Source organism: Phyllostomus discolor, chromosome 14, assembly GCF_004126475.2.
Source record: "Phyllostomus discolor isolate MPI-MPIP mPhyDis1 chromosome 14, mPhyDis1.pri.v3, whole genome shotgun sequence".
Classification (NCBI taxonomy): domain Eukaryota; kingdom Metazoa; phylum Chordata; class Mammalia; order Chiroptera; family Phyllostomidae; genus Phyllostomus; species Phyllostomus discolor.
In genome coordinates this window covers 42022098-42041017 of record NC_040916.2, presented here as the reverse complement: position 1 = coordinate 42041017, position 18920 = coordinate 42022098, and the positions used below count along the sequence as shown (strand labels likewise).

The following is an 18920-nucleotide window of genomic DNA, read 5'->3' as shown; positions in this document are numbered from 1 at the left end:
CCTAAACAGCACCTGGTTTTCCCTCTCAACACTTACCCTGGGCCCCATTTGCTCAATGGAACTCGGCCTCCCTAAGGTACACAGTAGTTCTTCCAAACACTGTAACAGTGATCATCCACTCGTGGCAAGTTTATGGGTGAGGAGACCGGATTAGAGTGTCGCTAACTCGCCCAACTTGGCGTGAAAACCGCTCGACCTCAGGTGTGCCTGATCCTCAAGCTGCGCTGTGCCCCGCAGGTGGCAGCGGGCCTGCAGGTGGACCTGAAAGTGGAGCTGTACGCCATGGCGCTGGGTGAGGACGGCGCCAAGGGGTCGACGCGCATCTCGCACAACATCGAGATCATGACCGAGCATGCCGTCCTGTTCTTACCCGTGGAAGCGAATATCCTTTCAAGTTCAGCCTGTGTTGTCACACGTAGTGTGCAAAGTGCACATGAACCAGGGGAACACGGAAGTATGATGCTATTTTCTAACCCCTCACACCCTCACTCTGCAGCTTCACTAATTCTGTTTTTAAAAATGTGGTCTTCGTTCGTCTCTGTCAGCGTGTGGCCAAGCGCCTGACACACGGTGCCTGTGCCATGCCTACAAGTTGAGTTAATGCCAATGGCAGTACTGTCCATGGGCTATCAGGTAATGGGAATGTTTAGAGCATGTCTTTGTCATCAAGAAAACTTACAGTCTTGCTGAGGGACAGCAGATACTTTATTATAGAGGCGAAGGGACAGTCACTGCATTACGCACATACCTCAAACCGGTGTCCCACATGTAGCTCTCATGCAGATACCAAGTACCTGTTATATGCAGGGCACCATGGGAAATATTTTGTCAAATATAAGAATGAAAATTGGACTCTATCTGAAAACTTGTGTCATCTAGGAGCAGAAGTCTCCACGTGTGACTCCCGCAGTATTTCATACTCCAACATGAATCATGCGCTGCAGTACTCTGTTATGTGTCTCTCTGACTTTTGAGTCTTACGGAATGCAAAAACTTGATGGAAGGAGACTTAAACTAGAAAGGATAAACCCACAGCAATAGGAAAGCGCCAGGTGTTTGGGTGGGTCACGGGGGAGTTCAGTGTGTTCGGAGTTTAGGGAATATTAGGAAATAACAGTGGGGGAGTTGGCTGGAATCAGCGTGTAGATTTTGAATTCTTGGTGAAACTTTACTAAATAAGCAACAGTGAGTCATCGAAGATCTGATATGGTGGGGACAGAATCCCCATGTCTTTTTATTTTTTTAGATTTTATTTATTTATTTTTAGGGAAGGGAGGGAGAAAGAGAGAGAAACATCAATGTGCAGTTGCTGGGGGTCATGGCCTGCAACCCAGGCATGTGCCCTGACTAGGAATCGAACCTGCGATGCTTTGGTTCACAGCCTGTGCTCAGTCCACTGAGCTACACCAGCCAGGGGCAGAATCCCTATGTCTTGATAAAGATGAGTCTAGTGTTACCGTGCAGGATGTGTTGAAGAGGAGGAGTGACTGGGCAGCTGAAGGACCACTGGAAGTCCATGCAAGGACAAGAACTGCAGGCGGCGATAGCAGCCATGGAAGAGGGATATGGATGAGACACGGGGTGGGGGGAACTGTAAAATCTGAGGTGGAACCTGTCGATAGCAGAAAGAGGACATGAGGCCAACTCCAAGGTTGTGAGCTCAGGTAATGAACTGTGGATATACAGGACTGGGTCTCGGTGGGAGTTGGAGCTGGAGATGGAATTTCAAAAATCATCTATAAATGAAGGTGAATTCACCTTCATCGATGAATGAAGGTATGGGAAAGGAACAGAAATTTGGGGTCTGTCTAGGGAGCAGCAGAAAGAAGTGGAGGCAATGCAGACAGAACAAGCAATTAGAAAACCATGAAGTATCTCAGAAGACAGAAAGAATTTCAAGGAAAATGTGGATAGCTGACAGATGCCATAGCAATGTCAAAGAGAACTCGGATCTAAACAGGACTGTAAGGTTTGGCTGGGCCAAACACTAAAGTGCAAAAGATAAAGAATGACTGGGGTTTCCTGGCCATGTAGCTCAGTTGATTAGAGCGCCACCCCAGTACTCCAAGGTCGCAGGTTCAATCCCTGGTAGGGGCACATACAAAACAATCAATGAATTCCTAAATAAGTGGAACAACAAATCAATGTTTCTCTCTCCTTTCCTCTCTCTCTAAATCAATAAAAATATGTTAAGAAAAAGGTGACTAGGTGTTAAAAAGGCAGAAATGCTGAGTGGGGATAAGAAAAACTATTACAAAAGGGAAGAGCAGTAGAACATGGTACCTCAGAGCAACAGGTTTTGAGTCTGGTGTAGACTTGTCTGTAGGCTGAAGAGAACGGACCAGAAGATGAGTATTGAGAATGCGAATGAGAGGAAGTAACACCAACAGCCGCAAGACGGCAAGAGAACGACCAGGAACAGAGCTGAAGTGTCGCTCTGGGCAGGGAGAGGGGAGAGTAGGGGCCCACCATTCGGGGTGAAGGAAACAGTCGGGGAACTGGTGTCAGATGACCTTCATTTCAGTAGAAAGGGAGTTGAATTCCTTTGTTCACTTACTCTTTCAAAGGTAATGCTAGGAAGGTGTCTGATGAGCCACACACTGTTCAGGGCCCTGGACAGTGAACAACCAAGACAAAAGTCCCTGGCCTTACGCAGCTTACATTCCAGTGGGAGGACAGATGATCCACACGTAAGTCAACGTGGACCATCCTGGTGCTAAGGACAGTGCAGCAAATGCAGAGGAAAGGGAGGGTGTGGGGAGTGTTCAGGAGGTTTGCAGTTTGCGGTGGAGTGGTCAGGAAAAGCCTCACTGGGAATGGGGGGGGAGCGGTGGGGTGCGTGCGCACGCATGTGCACTGGGGAAGGGGTTGCTCTTCAGTGACTAAAGCAAACTAACGCAGGAGCCCTCTGGAAACTAAATCGGGTCCTCACACCCTCTTCACACAGGTCAGCAGGTGCTGATCTAGCATGTCTGAATCCCTGCCGCTGATCACAGCCACGAGGTCATTTAGCATTTGTGCTAGTAAAATTCCTGTTTCCGTGCCTATAGACCACCTGTCAGGCACAGGTAGACGGGAAGGGTTTTATTACATCTTTTATCCACTTTCAGTGTCAAGGATAGTTCATAGCCCCTCTGCACCCCAAACCATGAAATCTGTATGTTGACGTGGTTTTGGGGCCTGGGCACAGCAACTGAGGGCTCCTCTAGAAAGGCAGAGAAATGGGCACCAAGGGGACAGAACTAGTTTCAGGAGATCCATATCCACCCTCCATCCCCGAGGCCCGAGCACACAGAACTTGCGTCAGACAGGAAAGCACCTAACATCGAGCTGATGATGCATGCTGGAAGAGAGGGTCGACTTCTGAAACCTTACGAGCTTGTGTATACAGATCCTGTGGTCACGAACATCAGTCCTTAACGAGTCCTGAACCAGTCTTAACAAGCAGCAATTACCGTAAGAGGCTGAAAGACCTTCCCGAGGGAAAGGAAACCCCCATGGCCCAGAGGATGCCTGCGGTTCCCTCCCCTGCGCTTGGGCTCTTCATGTCCCGGAAGGTCCCCCCTCAGTAGGCCCGGTGAGTACGAAACCATTTCCGACCACTCGCACCCGAGGCCTCAGGCCGCGTATCCGTTCTCTCCTTCCAGCCAGAACCAATGAGCCACTGAGCCTGGTGGAGTGAAAATGCTGGTTTTTAACAACTGCAATAGCTGCTCCTCTATATACAGCTAATCCTCGTATTACCTGTAAGACAGATACTGTGTTTTCCACTTCACAAATAAGGAAACAGGCTTGGAGAGTCTGAAGTAGAAGTGAAAATCTAACTACTTCACTGCAGTTCTGAAGTTCATTCTCTTAAGCGCCGTTTTCAGTGCGGAGCTGACTCAGAAAAGCAGGCGCACGAGTGCGGACGGCGGCGGGCCCTGTGTGCCGGTGGTTCTCCAGCGCTCTGGACACAGGATTCCTCGCCCCTCCCTACAGTTACACTGCGGGTCCCGAAGAGCTTTTGTTCTGTCCTGTCTGTCACACTTGCCAAATCTGAATTAATACTGGGGGAAAAAATCAAAGTGTATGTAAAACCAGTAACATTACAGATTTTAAGTGAAAGATAAAAATCCATGGTTTTGCAAATGTCTTTTCTGCTCAGTATTCCACCTGTCGCCCTGTCACACATCACGCAGCCCCCAGGAAGCACCGCTGTGCAGCGTGCGCTCATGAGACAGCAGGCACGCACACTGGGGCGGCTTCCTTGTACTGCCTGCCCTAGACGGAGCGCCACTCGATTTCTTCGGGATGAGACACGACATGCCATTGGCCCTGAGAAGCAGATTCGTACCAGGTGTACCGAGTACTTGACCTCCAGCCAGGAAGTCTCCAAATTGTTAAGCATATCTTCTTTACAAGGACGCACATACACACACTTTCTTTTTCTCTTTCTCTCTCTAACGAGGCTTGGATGTAATACTCCTAATAAACTCTTGATGAGGCTTGTTTATGGCAGTACAGTAGGTAACATCATGTTATGTCCAAGAGATATTACTCATTAAATGGTTTCTGTACTAAGTGTTGAACAGCCAATGGCAGGCTACTAAGCCAGGAAATGCTGCCTTAATGACCACAAATCTGCTTGGCTTTCAATTTACTTTGTAACTTGCTGGTCAACCTCAAACCTTTAGGGTTGTGGAGTTCGAGGATTTTGACGAAAAGTTGTAGCTGAGTTTACTTACTACACACACCATTTCCGCCTGTCACGGGATCTCCTAGTCTTGGGTCAGTGCAACCTAGCAGGCAGACATACCCGCACGGCCCGGCGCTGCTGATCCGGAACGGCGGCAGAGCTGTGGGGGCAGCACTCAGAAGCACAGACATGCCCAGGGCCTCCCGGAACCTGTTCCAGTTCAGGGAACCATCAAAGCGTTCATGGGAATGCAACAATGCTTCATGTTCTGATGAACAGCTCCAAGCAGCAAGCATGACGCCGATTCAGCCTGTTTGCTCAGGAATTAGGGTAACTTCAAGGACTGAGAACCAAAGGCCTCTCTCTGGTGGCAGGAACAGCCGCCTAAAGAAAAGGCCGGCTCTTCCGACTGGAAAGCACCTAGAGTCCACGACACTGCCCCGTGTCTCACCTTCTCCCGGTCAGGCCTCAGGAACTCTGCGCCAGGTTCTCTTTCCTCTTACGCTGCCCCCCAGTACCACCACCATGCACCTCACCTCACCAGAGCGACCGTGTTGTGCTTAGGAACAAAACACTCGCAGCGTGGGCCAGCAAGCCAGCCCCAGGGACTGCAGCTCTGGGACCGGGGGACATGGCAGCCCGACCACCCAGCAACGCAGGTGGAACGGACAAGGTCACAGAAGGGCACGAACTACCGACGCAGGAAGGTGCAGAAAATCTGAACAGAGCTGGAACAAGGAGGTTCAACTAGAGATTTGAAAATGTCCCACAAAGAAAAGCTCAGGCCTGAAAGTACGTCTCAGTTTCTTCTCCTCAAACACGCCCAGCTCCCTGGACGGCTGCCGCCCGGCACACACCAGGTACATCGCACATCCATCACCCAGAAGCCCAGCAAGGCGTCTCAGCTCAGCTCCACTAGCGTTAGAAACAACTCTTTATTGAGAGGAGCATAAACAGTTAGCCAGTAGGATATTTTATATACACGTGTAACAACCTGCAAGAGGTCAAGTTTAAGGAGGCTGCTCTAGACCACTTTTATGGTCCCTTTCAGCTCTCCGTGTCCATGGCTGCACTTCTGGGCAGAGGGCGTTCACCTGGGCACCTGTCTCAGTAGAACAGAGAGGAACATCTCAACCAGCAAATCTTCTGTCATAAATAAGATAAACTTTTGAAATGGTATTTTAACTACTGAAACACACGCCTAGTTCAAAAGAATTCTTTGTTCCCTGCTAGAATACACCAGAAACAACTCTTGAAAGGCTCAAGCTTCAAGGGCACAGAAGAAATTTTAAACGAATCAGGGGTCAGTCAAGTCCAAGAAACAGAGGCTGCAGGCCCACGCTGGAATTCTCTGGACGAGCTGCTGCCTGGTCCCTTTTACATTGACGCGGACTCCACTGCTGCTTAGTCTGGAAGTCCTGCTAAAGAAAAGCAGGAGAAGGCTCCACATTTCAGTTCTACGTCAGTGTTAAAATTAGCTTCTCCCTCTTTTTCCTCTTCCTCTTCTTCTCTTCCAAGTGGCTGGTAGCATCAGCAAAAAACATCACTTCACTTTTTGCCTCGCATTCCCTCTTGAGATGCTCCAGACCCGCCATGTTGAAGCCAATAACATCCTGGAGAGGAGTACAGGGAAGATGAAACACACTTCTGTCACTTCTGTTCAGTGTCCCAGCACATGCAAGTCGGGGCCAAGGCTCCAGGTGCTGTCCTCACCCCTCCCCCTCCCGCCCCCAGGCCTGGCTGTTTTCCTGTTCCCACCAGCCCCAGTGCCAACCTCATCTCCAGTAAGATTACGTCTGGTCGACACCACCCAAGGCAGGGCACAGCACACCTCTGAGTCACACACACGCTGGCGTTTTCCCCTCGCTGTTGTATCTCCATAAACGTACTTACCCGGACTTGGCTGACTTTTGAAATAGTTGTTTCCTTTAATTTTTCAATCACTGGCACAAGCATTTGGTTGCTGGTGATCTGCCCAAAGTGAATCCTTATAGAAAAACAAAACAGCCATGTTACGAAGAGGAGTAGTGGAGACGAAGGGTAAGAGGCTCCACTGATACTTTCTGGAATTATTTTTGGACAAAATACCAAAATTTAAAAAAAAAAAAGATTTATTTACCATACCATGGGGTTAGAAAAGCTTCTAACAAAAAAAGCTAAAGAATTTTTTTCCCTACTGTTCAGTATCATCTGATGACATTTAAAAAAATACTGCCCTGGACCTTCTCACACATTCAAACACTGACCTAGGGCCTGAGACACCCCCGATGCCCTCATGCTTCTAACCTCTGTGTTCACCTTTGCCGGGGCCATGCCAGATGTGCCTGTGAGCTGGTGCCCACCCACAGCCCTCTGACACGCTGGGGGTCGTGGTGTTCCTCTCAGGATTAGTACCCCTGACCCAGCAGCACACGCGGCAGAGCAGTAAGAAATCGTGAGTAATACTGCCGAGTCCTCACAACTTGCCTCAAATTCTAAATATGGCGACTGAATAATACATTATTCTTCTTTTGCTAATATCTGGATAGAATAAAAGGAGTGGAGGACTAAGAATCATGAAAACAGGCCAATTCATGAACTTCACTAAATATATCTGTTTTTTTTTGGTTTTGTCTTTTTTTACTTTTTGGGTATTGGCTGACCCGTTTCTATTTTGTCTTCATAACAGCATTTTAAGGAATGTTCAATTTGTCTCTATTCCTGTTCTAACAGCTTGAGACTGAGGGGCAGAGGATGGGAGACAATAATAGACTCTTAAGCCTTTGCAAATGCATTCTTCCCCATTACACACGAACAAGAATTCTCTGTACTCAGAATGTCATCTAATGAACATGCTGTCCAATTTAGTTCCTTCTATGTATGTCCTCCTTTTGCATTTGTACCTACAAAGACCTGGTAAGTAAACCCACTGTTCCTGAAAAGGCTAGGAGGAAGACAAAACCATCAGCTTAAACTAAACCATTATTAAAAAAAAAAAAAAGAGGCAAACCGGCCATCCAGTAACAGGCTGTGAGCAAACGGACTAGAACCGGAGCTGCTATGTCAGACCGCAGCCCGGAGACCCATGACTGAGGACGCGGCCCTGAGCAATGTGGTGTTACCTCGAAGTATTTGTTTTAAGGGCAAGAATGATTCCAAAGGATAAGAAGTAACTTATGCCAGGCAGCACAAAATTCTGTAACAGTCTGTGAAACTAAAACATCAGATTTTTTTTTTAAATCCTCACCTGAGGACATGCTTTATTAATTTTAAAGAGACAGGAAGGGGGAGGGAGAGGGAGGGAGAAAGAGATGTGAGAAAGAAACAGCGACTGGTTGCCTCCAGTACACGCCTGGACTGGGGATCGAACCTGCAACCTTTTCACGTGTGGGATGACACTCCAACCAACTGAGCCACCCAGCCAGGACACACCAGATTTGTTTATCCCAAAGTGGGGACAGCTTCTGTTAAGGTTCAACTAGAGCAGTTCTGCTGAGCAGATGTGGTCCATCTGGGAAAAGGATCTTACCTGAGGAGAAAGAAGAGGCACCTACACAGAAGCTCAACATCAGAGCCCAGCTGGAGGAACTCATGGAAGAGTTTGAGGATGTCGGGGACGTAGGAGAAAGGCAGCACGAGCAGGGACTCCTCCAGCTCACTGAAGAAGAAAGCACAGACGTTAAAAATGCTACATTTCTTAACGTGGTCAGTTGCACACCTTTCCTCTACTATTTTTTCCTACTGCTTTTATTTAACAGATCTTATCCATTCAGAATCGAACTAATATTCATCCGTTTCTAGACGGCTCTCTTTCGATGTTTGGTTTTCCACACTGAACACTGTCATCTATTGGACACATGTGGCCCATGGTGCAGTGGGGGATCTAACGTCTATTCGTCCAGATAACCATTTCTCCACGCCCGCTGTGAAGGTCCGTCTGCAGTGGCACCTCGCCCCCATGCACGGAGTCCTCTGTGCAGCGGTCTCAGGGCTGCTCAGTGTGGGTGATCAGCTGATTCTCACAACCATCCTGTGCTATTATTTTTTTAATTTTGCTAGTTTACAGGGGGGTTTCATTTGTTTTGAAATCTAGGACAATAGCTCCCTTTTGTTGCTCTGGTTCTGGTTTTACTTTTCTTGAACTACCTCTAGTATCATTTCATCAGTTCCAAAAGGATTTCAGTGGAGTCACAGATGTGTAAATTAGGTTTAAAAACCAAAGCTTTGAAACAGAACCTTCCCATCTAGGAATGCACTGTACCTCCATGAACCTAAATCTCCCTTTTCATTTCTCCAGTGAAGATTCATCATTATTCAGGTAGGCCCTGTTTACCACTTGTAAGGGATACATTTAGATCTTATAGGTCAAACTCACACAAAAAATCAAGAAGTAAATCACTGGGCGTGTGGACTGGGAGGGGGGTAAAAGGCAGAAAACTGTACTTGAACAACAATTAAAATTAAAAAAATACAAAAAAAGTTAATTCTGCATTTCAACAACCAAAAGTAAACCACAAATGAAAAACATTATTCCAAAAATATGACAAAAGATTAAAAATTCTTAAACACCGGTAAAAGAAACGACTGAAGCACAAGAAAGGAAAAGTATCAAAAGCTCACAGGAAAAATACAAATGGCTAACAAATATAAAATTTTAACTTTGTCAAAAATCAAAAGAAATGAAAATAATACAAAACAACCGTCTGCCTCTCACACTGACACAGAATGTTTACAGCCCTGTGGAAATCAGCAGGGGCTTTCTGCAGAAGTGATTTAGCAACATGAGCCTTGGAAAAGCTCGCTTCCGTCCTCTGATTAGTCCCTGGACGGCTGGAGCTCCCATCTTAATAAAAATAAAAATGACCAGGATTTCTATGTAAAGGTGTTCACTGAAGCAATATTAACAATAGCAAAAAATAAATGCAACATCCACTAGTCATTATTCGTACAATGGAACACCGTTAATTCAGTGGCATGTCCTTGAAGAACGACAATATCGGCAAATGCTCAGGAAACGTTCTGCGACGAAGGACAGACACAGAGCTGTCTGTCTACAAGACGGTTCCAGCTGTGGACACGCACAGCAGACAAGCCCAAGGACGTGCGCCACGAAAAACGTCCAGTGCGGTCCTCCTGTGACTGAGGGACAGAGGTACTGATGATAAGCATCAGTTACACTTTCTCCTTCTCTCACGTTCAGATACACACCCAATAAACGTTGGTGGCTGACAAATGACAGCGACTGTGCGCAGAAACTCACCTGGACTTGATTCCTTTAAAGATCTCCAGCACGTAAGCGGAAGGCTGTCAAGGAAGGACAGCGGCATGAGTGACGCTGTGGACTGGCTTCTGCTGCACTCCCTAATTCCATCTCCGAAGGGCCAGGTCCCGTGTCTCTCTCCCAGGACACCGTGCTCTAAAGTGGCGAGACTCGCACGGGCCTCGAGATGGGCGGGTCTGGGTTCACACCCAGCTCCGCCACTTACCCACTACGTTGTGGTCTGTCTGTAAGGCAGGCCACTCTCCTAACTGTAACACGAAGGTGCCCTGATCAGACGAGCCCTGCGATGAGTGAGCCGTGCGGGCAGAGTACCCGGTCCCTGGCCGCTGCCGAGGGAACACACTGTCCCATCAGTCTCCCCTCCCCTTCCTCTGACTAGGTCAGCTTTCCCACCCCAACCTTCCATTTCAAAGTTTATTTAGATGAACAGATTCTTCAGAGGGCTCTGGGACACTACGTGAGTAAGCACTAGAAAACAGAAGAACACCAGTCCAAAAAAGACGACTTGGAACTTACACTAAAATGGGCCTTTTGAAATTCAAAATATTCTAGAAGATACCACCCTTTAAGAGGGATTTTTAATGAGAAAGTATTACCTCCTCTCTTACCCCTAAGAGTAACCTTAGAATAATCAAGGGGAAACCGTTAAGATGTTCTACTCACAGAGATATTGCCATAAGCCATCAGGATGGGGTTGGTGGGAAGAGGAACCTATGAAGAAATGATTAAATCCAGGCATTAGAAACGAGACTGTGACAGTGCTTGTCCCAGGCAGGGCGATAAACAGTACTTTGCACTTGCAAGGAGAATCTGAGACCGACCCCCAGACTGAGAGAGGAAAAAGAACCATGAGGCCTTTCAGTTTCGACTGTACTTACGAACGTGTGTGCGCAACAGGTTTCACCCCAACGTCTGAAGTGGTCACCCTGCCTTCTGAACCAGAGCAGGAGCGCGAGTGCCTGCCTGCTCGCTGCTGTCAAATACTCCCCTCGATCTGCACTTCCCCACCCTTCCCTTAAGGCCAAGGTTCCTTCTCCCACACGTCCTCAAGGCCCTCTTTCTAATGTCTGACTCAGAAAGATTTCTGTGACGTTTTCCTGACTTCCTGATCTGAGTTCAATACAAAGTCACAGAGATTGTCTATTTACGTACGTCTCCCTGAGCGGAACTCACTGGGCGCCTTACCTCTTTCCCTGCAGCTTTACAAATGGCTTTGTGCTCCTGCATTTTTGCGGTCTCTTCTCGGTAGAGTTCGATGGCCTCCATGATCCTCTCGGCCTACATGACGACGACAAAAGACAGAAGTCATCCCAACACACGCCTTCGTCCCAGAGCCCCCGAAGGCCTGATTAGCCAATCCGCAAATAGCCCCACCCAGTTTAATAAAGACTGGCCAAAAGAGTGCCAAGCTGCATGTAAAGACGTCTTTGGTTTTTCTTCTCTTTTTAATTTTCGGGAAAGGGACTAAGTGTTCTGGATTCAGGCAAGAATGGATGTGGCCACCTCGAGGAGGGCGGCTCCCAGGAACACCTGAAAGGTGCTACTTGCAGGAGATCAAGCTTCGCTTTCTGGAAGCCACGCCCTGGCCATGTAGCTCACTTGGTTAGAGCGTTGTCCTGAGATTACACCAAGGTTGCAAGTTCACTCCCCAGTTAAGGCACGTGCCCCCCAGCCCCTCTGCTCCAAAAACCAAAGCAGCCACGCTCTGACCAACAGATTCCTACCAGCACCTCCTTGCTTACAAAGAAGGGAGACAGGTTTTGATCCCCATATATCCCCATTTAAAAATGCAGCCAACATTTTGCCACCAAAGGACTATCTGGTTGATAAAGGCTTTCACTAAAAAGTTTGGATCCTATGAAAAAAAAATCAACTTACTGCTTTGACTGTTTCAATAGTTTTCTTTCCAGTAAAGTAATTTTCTCCTTGAGTCTCCCCTGGAACCTGCCAGAAACAGAAAGATCCTTGAATCATGTTGCTGAGAAGCATTTGAGTCAAGAAATTAATCTTCAGTCATCCATAAAAGAACAGGCACTATTATTTTATACTGTGTTATCAGCTGTTATTCACCGAGGACTCAGTAAGTGCCAGAGACCCTGTATTCTACGTGTGTTATTGTAAGACTACGCTCCTTTACAGATGTCCAAAAACAACACCCGACTTTTCAATTACTTTTCTGACTTGTATTTTTGTTCTACAGTGAAATAATTCCCTGAAACCTCCTTTAAAAAAAAAAAAAAAGGAAAAGGAAAAAAAGCCAGAATGGAGTTGAATAGGAAGGACTACTCAGATTCTCTCCCATAATGACTTCGGAATCTGGCCCAATTCTAATTGCATCAGAAATTCTTGAAATCATGGTAAATTCCAGTAATCACGGGGCACAGTCCTAGGACTTACTAGGATTTACTGCTGGATAAAACTTACTGCTGGTTGGTCTTCTTTGGCCACACTCTCCTCGTATTCTGCTTCCCTTTGCTGTTAAGAGACAAAGAAATTAATCAGAAAACACGTGGTCTCTATGCGAAGTGAAAGGAGAATGCGACCGTGAGAAGCTGCTGCTTTCAGAGCACAATCCGCTGTGGCATCTGTCTCTGCCCGGCCGCTGGGACGGTGGCAGCAGCACGGGAAGCATCTCCTGGATCCCTCCCTTGGACCTGGCACTCATCGAGGTATGACCACACCAGACAGAGCACTGCGGCTGGGACAGCACGGCAGACGCCCACCCAGCCTCCGTGTCACCAGGCCGAGAGTCCTCACCATCTCCCTCTCGTCCTCCAGAACGAGAGGCTCCCTTGTCCTCTCCCAGAGTCGCAGGGATTTGTCGTGGGACGATGACACCACGTAGTCTCCGTTGGGGCTCACGGCCAAGCACCAGATTTCCTGGTGGTGCCCCTGACGAGGAAACACAACACCAACCCGAGTCAGCACGCCCTCACAGACCGCCTCCTGCTCGCGTCGCAGAAGACGAGCGGTTAGTCTGCAAAGCAGTTCTAAAGGACTGAGCGAGGAAAACAGGCACGAGGTTACCTCCAGGGTCTGAATGTGCTCAAATCTGTCCGCATCCCACTGCTTAATCTTGCGGTCCTTCCCGGCCGTGAAGAAGAGGTGGGACTTGGGGACGAACTGCAGGTGCATCACACTGAAAAGCGAGAGAAGCATCCAAATGGCATCCAACTGCACGCCATTAAAAGAGTCTTACACACGTAAGTAGCTAGTCACAGAGCGTCTCATTTACACTTTCGAATCCTAAAGGAACGACTGCCCGAGGACACTAAACAGACACAGAGGCTCCAGGGACAGGATGCAGGCGACTCGAAGGGAGGTCCGGGAGGACGGCACGCACCTGTCATCGTGTGCAAAGAGAGACTTGTGGCAGTCCCCGAAGTCCATCCCCCAGATTTTCACGTTCCTGTCGGCAGAGCCCGTCGCTATGAGTGCCCCGTCCTGTGAGGCAGAGAGGTGACTGTCACTCAACTTGACTATGCGGAACTCCATGAAGTAGGTACAGAAAAGCTAACCGGAATGTTCAACCCGTTTCTGTCCAAAAGGAATTTCATTTTTCTACGAAGACCACACACTTCTTTGCTGTTATGTACAGATCTACTTAAAAGCTTGCAAGAGAAAGCAAGAAGTCTGCGACTTAACTGCTTCTATACTGCTGCGGGGCGGGGCTGTGTTCTGAGGGGTTATCTCTGTACTTTGTTGAGTAGGTAGGAAAAAAAATCTCTGCCACAGGATTTGGAGGGAGAGAAAGTGGGGAAGAGAAGGAAAGAGAGAGGCTGGAGAAGAATCTGCTAGAATGTTAGGATCTAGCCTTTCAACCCATGCTCCCCCATCACTATTCCTCTTCCTGTTCCTATTTCAATGCCCAGTTTAAATGCGTGTGAACACAAGGAAATTGGAAGTATTTTTAACACCACCTTGCTCTGTTCGTGCACTGGCACAGACAGTATTTAGATACATATTGCCACCCCCAGTCAGAGCCAGACACTGCAAAAGTACGATTCTGGTCGAGAGACTGGAAGTTTACATGGTGGAAAATACCACAGATGCCCCAATATAAAGCTTCCTCACCTCCCTTCCAAGCAAAGGGGGCTGCCTTTTTAAAGTCTTGATATTTCAGGGCGCTCTCAATTTTGGCATTTTAGACAAACTACTCTTTGGGGAATTCGCAACAGGGAGCTTGTTATGAGGATTAATTCAAGTATTTGTGAAAATATTCTGAAAGCATTAAAGTAACATATATAACAAATATGATTATATTTTCATTTTGGGGGTAGAGAAAGACAACAGAATGAAAAAATACTCTTAAACAAAGATGTCCAGCTAAGAGCTACGAAAACGCTTAGAAAAACGTGTTACTGAGATGCCGCTGAAATTCTACTTACGTAAGAGATGTCCATGCATATGACAGGCAGTTTGTGTCCATACAGCGAGAGGAAGAACTAAACGTTAAAGCAATAGAGAACATAAGCAATCCATGTTTGTCTGTAAAATGCAGGCACAGGTTTTAGTGCCTGTGAATCTGAAACATCACTGTACAATGCGTGCTCACACTGCCGTGGTTGCTTCACGTGTTTACTTTCGAAGAAACCACCCCACCCCCCACCCCCCGCCCCTGCCGAGGGCAGCCTGCACCCGTGTCTCACACACAGTCCCGAGTGACCCGGACAGGGACGCGACGACCCAGTGGGCGGGGAGGCCCGGTCGCTCACCGCCCCCGTCAGGACACAGCTGGGATGCTCTGCGACCTCTCCTCTCCGCTGAAATGCCCCGGGGGGGGGGCACTTACTTCACAGTCCCCAGGTTCAGCCCAGTCCCCCCAACTCCCCCGGGCCAGGGCCCCGGGAGCTGCCTTTCTAGAGCAACCCGAACGAGCCCCGTGTCCGGCCGAGGGCGCAGCCACCGGCCAGGACACCCGGCGCTGCTCTGAAAACCACTGGCTCTGACGGGGTTTTCTGCCCACAGACTTTTCTGACTGCGTGAAATGTAACTTGCTTTAAACAGGAGCTATAAACCAAGGGATTCTTTTAAATCTCTAGCATCCCTGATGCACCTACACCATTTTGATCACACACAAATTTTCAGAAATACGTTCCTGCTGGGCACAGTCAAGGCCACTTCCTTGCACCCTCCACCCAAGGTCAGTAGAAAGGAAGACCATATTCCCAGGCGTGGCCACTGTACCTTCAAGGTGTCGACATAGAAAACCTTGACCGTGCAGTCGAGCAAGGACACGGCCAACAGCTTCTGGTCGGGCGCGAACCGGACACACAGCACATCTTCATCCAGCTGCAGCGTCCGGGTCTGCTTCACGGAGAGTCTAGGACCACAGAAGTCACCCAGACAGGAATTCCAAAAAGCTCTCTGGAGCTCAGCGCAAACAGACGAGCCAGAGGGGCATGCAGTGGGTCCCACCTTCTCTCCAGTAAAAATGTCTCCTCACCTCTTCTGGGGACTGTTTTCATCTTTCACCAACTCGAAGTCCCAGAACTTGACAGCCTTATCTGCGCCACCTGTCACGAAGCCGCGCTGAAAACCAAGTGACACTTCAATGACAAGTACTTCAGTACAGAAACTTGAGTAAGACACAGCAAAGAAGTATAAGGGACCATTTGTACTTAATGTCATGGGATAAAGATGAAGAAAGCGTGGTTTCTAACCCCTTCCATTCTCTTGGAGCTGCTGCCAGGGACCTTATTCGGGAATTCCTAGCAGACACTAACTAATGCAGACGATGACAGTGTGTGGGATGTTCTGGTTAGACTTCCGTTCAGCGCCAGGAAGAAAGAAGCAGTGAATACTTATGGGGGGTGGGAGGGGAATGGTTTGCTCCACCTAAGGGGGCAAGAGTATAGAGTTTGCCACTTAGCGGTAAATCGGATTGACAAATATCCAGACTGGATAATCTAAATTGTTCAAATTAGTCTCGTCACACTGTAGCATGAGTGTTGAGTTATCTAGAAGCTGGAGGCAGAAAACTGGATCTCGAGCATCTACCATCTGCCTGCCATTTTGGGGATCTGTACCACAGGAAACCACCTTACAATGCTCCTCACTGTTGCCATGGTGATAAAGACTGCCTAGGTTATAAAGTCACTGTAAAAATAACGGTTAGTGACCTCCTGAGGGATGTGAAACTACTTTGGAAAAGATAGACCACTGTACAAAGGCAAGATATTACTATTTAGGTTCTGTCCTGACCCCAAAGGCATTACCCACTCTAAATTCCAGATTCCATTTTTCTCCAAAAGTAATGTCTACTTTCAATGAATGAAGGTTCACCACCTTTGAGAATATTCAAATGAACGACCTCTTACGGTATTTTCAAAAAATGCCTCAAAATGCTCTGAGCAACTGCACTGCTGCGGGGCCAAGTGCAGTCTCGGGGCGACCCCCTGAAGGGAGGCACAGTGAACGACCGGTCAGGGCTGACCTACTGGCTGAAACGGGACTCGCAGGTCCCAGACGAGCGGACTGACAGGAGCAGGAGCGTCTACGCTCCGCGCTGTGTCGCCCGAGGAAACAGTTCCTCTAAGAAGCACCATGAGCCACTGGCGAAAATCACGAAGATAGGGGACCTGATGTCACGTGTATGATGGTCAGAGGAGCTGAACCAGGGTTCATTTCTCAGGGGCAGCCGTGTGCGCTGTGCGGCCCATGATCTGGCGTCACACTGGAAATCTAAAGGTTAGACGAAGCGCGGCTTTCTGTAAAGCAGCCCCGAGCGAACCCTGTTAGGCAGCAGCAAAACCTGCCAGAAGAAAGGGGAGAAGCAGCCAGAGCCCTTAAGTCCAGATCTCCCCGCTGGCTTGGTTACCTGGTCTGGGGAGAGAGACAGGGACCACAGAGCCCCGTCATGGGCGTCTACCGTCTCCAGCAAGGCTCCGGAGGCCAAGTCGTACAGCTGCAGCTTCCCCGTCTGTGGGAGACACGAAGGGGCACAGCACTGCGGCACATCTGCCATCCCCACGGTTCCCCCCGCCCCGGTTCTGCTGCGCAGCGACCCTGTGACCGGGCACCTAGGGAACGGACTCCACATTCCATGCTTGGTACTTCCTCTCCAAGCAGGTGCTGTGACATCCCGGATGGGAGAGCTGAGTTTTCCCCGGCCGGGCTGCCGTGCCGCACAACCATGGGACCGCACCGCCTGTAGCACTAGACTCCTGCTGTTTTCACGGTTCCCCAACTTCTAAGGGGAATACCGCGGCCACAGGCAAATCAGAGTAAACCTCACAGCAAACGGCAAACCTAACAACCTTTAATCAGTCCTTCCAGTGGACTACCCTTGGAGGTGACTGGTTTCCCCAGCTCTTCTCTGTCTAGTTCTGGTTTCCCCCTCTCCCATATACTGACAGTGAGCAGTGGCCACCCACCAACAATGCTGGGGGCAGGGGGCAGCGAGCCCCCCAGAAGTCACCGTATGAGAAAGCAATGTGCCAGGTGCCCCAGTCCCAGGGCCCAGGGTGCTCCAGGCTCTCGCGCGTGCCGTGGGGAGTATGAGGCAACAGACCGGGCCCTGGGGTTGCCCCTTTCCTTCCCAGCTCAGTGGCTGGGGGTGAATTTATCTTTAGGAGCCTGTTTCGTTTTTGTTTTTGTTTTTGTTTTTTAAAGTTGTAAAAACCAACCTCCCTACGCAGTTGTGGGGATTAAATGAGATAATGTACATTAGCTGTGTAGCACAGAGGCCAGGCTAGGGATCACACGTATTTTAGCCATACAGTAGCCTCCAAAGCAAATGGTCTCCCAAGAGCAAAGAGCAGATTGTTGGAAGAATGGATGAAAAATAATGGAAATTTTTCATTGAAATTTAATGTTCTCTCCCTGACATTGACACTAGGGTGTCTCCAGCTTCCTTTACACTTCGTGCTGGGCAGAAGTTACCCATTGTGATACATCGGTTTTCCAATGAAACGACCGTGCACTGGTGGCACTGGATTGTGGAGATAAAAATGACAAATATTTGCAAAGCACTTTTCAAAACATTCCATAGACCTTACTCCATTTTATTCTCACCCTTACTCGCTGATACTTAAGGTATAAGCACTTGTTGGCAATTTGCTGTGAGTGAGGCCCTGTGCTTAGTGCGTGGCATGCTGGGAGGTGGGTCATTTACATAATTTTACACGAGGGAACCAAGGCTCACAGGGTTAAGTAGCTTGCCCAAAGGTCTCACAGCCAGTGAGTGGAAGAGCTGGGATTCTGACCCAAGCTCATCTGGTGGAAAAGCACTGTCAAAAGCAAGTGTCATTATCCCATTACATAAATAAGGAAACTCACTAAGAGAAGTTACCTGACTAGCTACAAATTACCCACTTTGTAAGGGAGAGATTCTGACTCCAAATCCACGTCTGCTCATTCCCACCCGGCGCTCTCTCAATCTGACCACCAGCTGGGATGACACCTGGTCAGCTTTCCCTGAATGCTTTCATCTGCCCCGCATGAGGCGAGGGGCTCGATGCGTTTCACTGTTAGTCTTCTCAGACCACAATGACACGCGTGCTCAAAAAGGATGCACAGAAGGCCGATCGCTGAAATGTTAGTGACAGTTATCTCAGGGGGTCGTGGTTGTAACTGTCTTAAAAACAAAGAAAATAAAACCTAAAAAAAAAAAACCAAACCCTTAGAAAAGGAATACACTAACATTGTATTATCCAGCTCTAACACATTTCCAGTATGCTACAGAAATAAACAATTTCTCAAACATCTTTAATATTGAGTAGAAAGATGCCAAAATCCAAGAGGAAGTCTCAGTTTACCTTTGTTCCCACGACCACCTGCCGGTCGCCAGGCACGAAGAAGGAGCAGAGCGCGTACTCACAGGCCATCGTGCGGATGCACTGCAGCGTGGACCTGCGGGGCAGACGGGATGAACACCAGCGTGCCGAGGGAGCCTGCTGCCCCGTCTGAGAGTCAGGTGTGTGTGCAGTGCACACGTAGCCACGAACAGAGATCAACACGAGAGAGGACGGAGCCCGACCA

The 18920-nt window shown here is 48.5% G+C and overlaps 2 protein-coding genes across 3 annotated transcripts in view; one reads left to right on the top strand and one right to left on the bottom strand.

The window, feature by feature from the left end:
• SPAG17 (sperm associated antigen 17) overlaps positions 1–3869 on the top strand; it is a 178349-nt gene extending 174480 nt beyond the window's left edge. The window contains exons 47-48 of the mRNA XM_036015092.1: positions 238–382; positions 3433–3869. Of these exons, the coding sequence (XP_035870985.1) occupies positions 238–382; positions 3433–3572 (285 nt within the window). The 3' untranslated portion in view covers positions 3573–3869. The remainder of the gene's footprint in view (positions 1–237; positions 383–3432) is intronic.
• A 1727-nt stretch (positions 3870–5596) lies between these two features.
• WDR3 (WD repeat domain 3) overlaps positions 5597–18920 on the bottom strand; it is a 29445-nt gene continuing 16121 nt past the window's right edge. Inside the window, exons 13-28 of one of the 2 annotated variants that reach the window (XM_028503077.2) lie at positions 18698–18791; positions 16759–16860; positions 15385–15470; positions 15126–15261; positions 14327–14383; positions 13282–13382; positions 12966–13077; positions 12696–12830; positions 12363–12413; positions 11817–11882; positions 11124–11216; positions 10602–10649; positions 9918–9961; positions 8187–8315; positions 6572–6665; positions 5597–6291 (exon numbers count right to left, since the gene is read on the bottom strand). In XM_028503077.2, the coding sequence (XP_028358878.1) occupies positions 6136–6291; positions 6572–6665; positions 8187–8315; positions 9918–9961; positions 10602–10649; positions 11124–11216; positions 11817–11882; positions 12363–12413; positions 12696–12830; positions 12966–13077; positions 13282–13382; positions 14327–14383; positions 15126–15261; positions 15385–15470; positions 16759–16860; positions 18698–18791 (1504 nt within the window). In that variant the 3' untranslated portion in view covers positions 5597–6135. The remainder of the gene's footprint in view (positions 6292–6571; positions 6666–8186; positions 8316–9917; positions 9962–10601; positions 10650–11123; positions 11217–11816; positions 11883–12362; positions 12414–12695; positions 12831–12965; positions 13078–13281; positions 13383–14326; positions 14384–15125; positions 15262–15384; positions 15471–16758; positions 16861–18697; positions 18792–18920) is intronic. The other variant, XM_036015091.1, reaches the window with a different exon arrangement.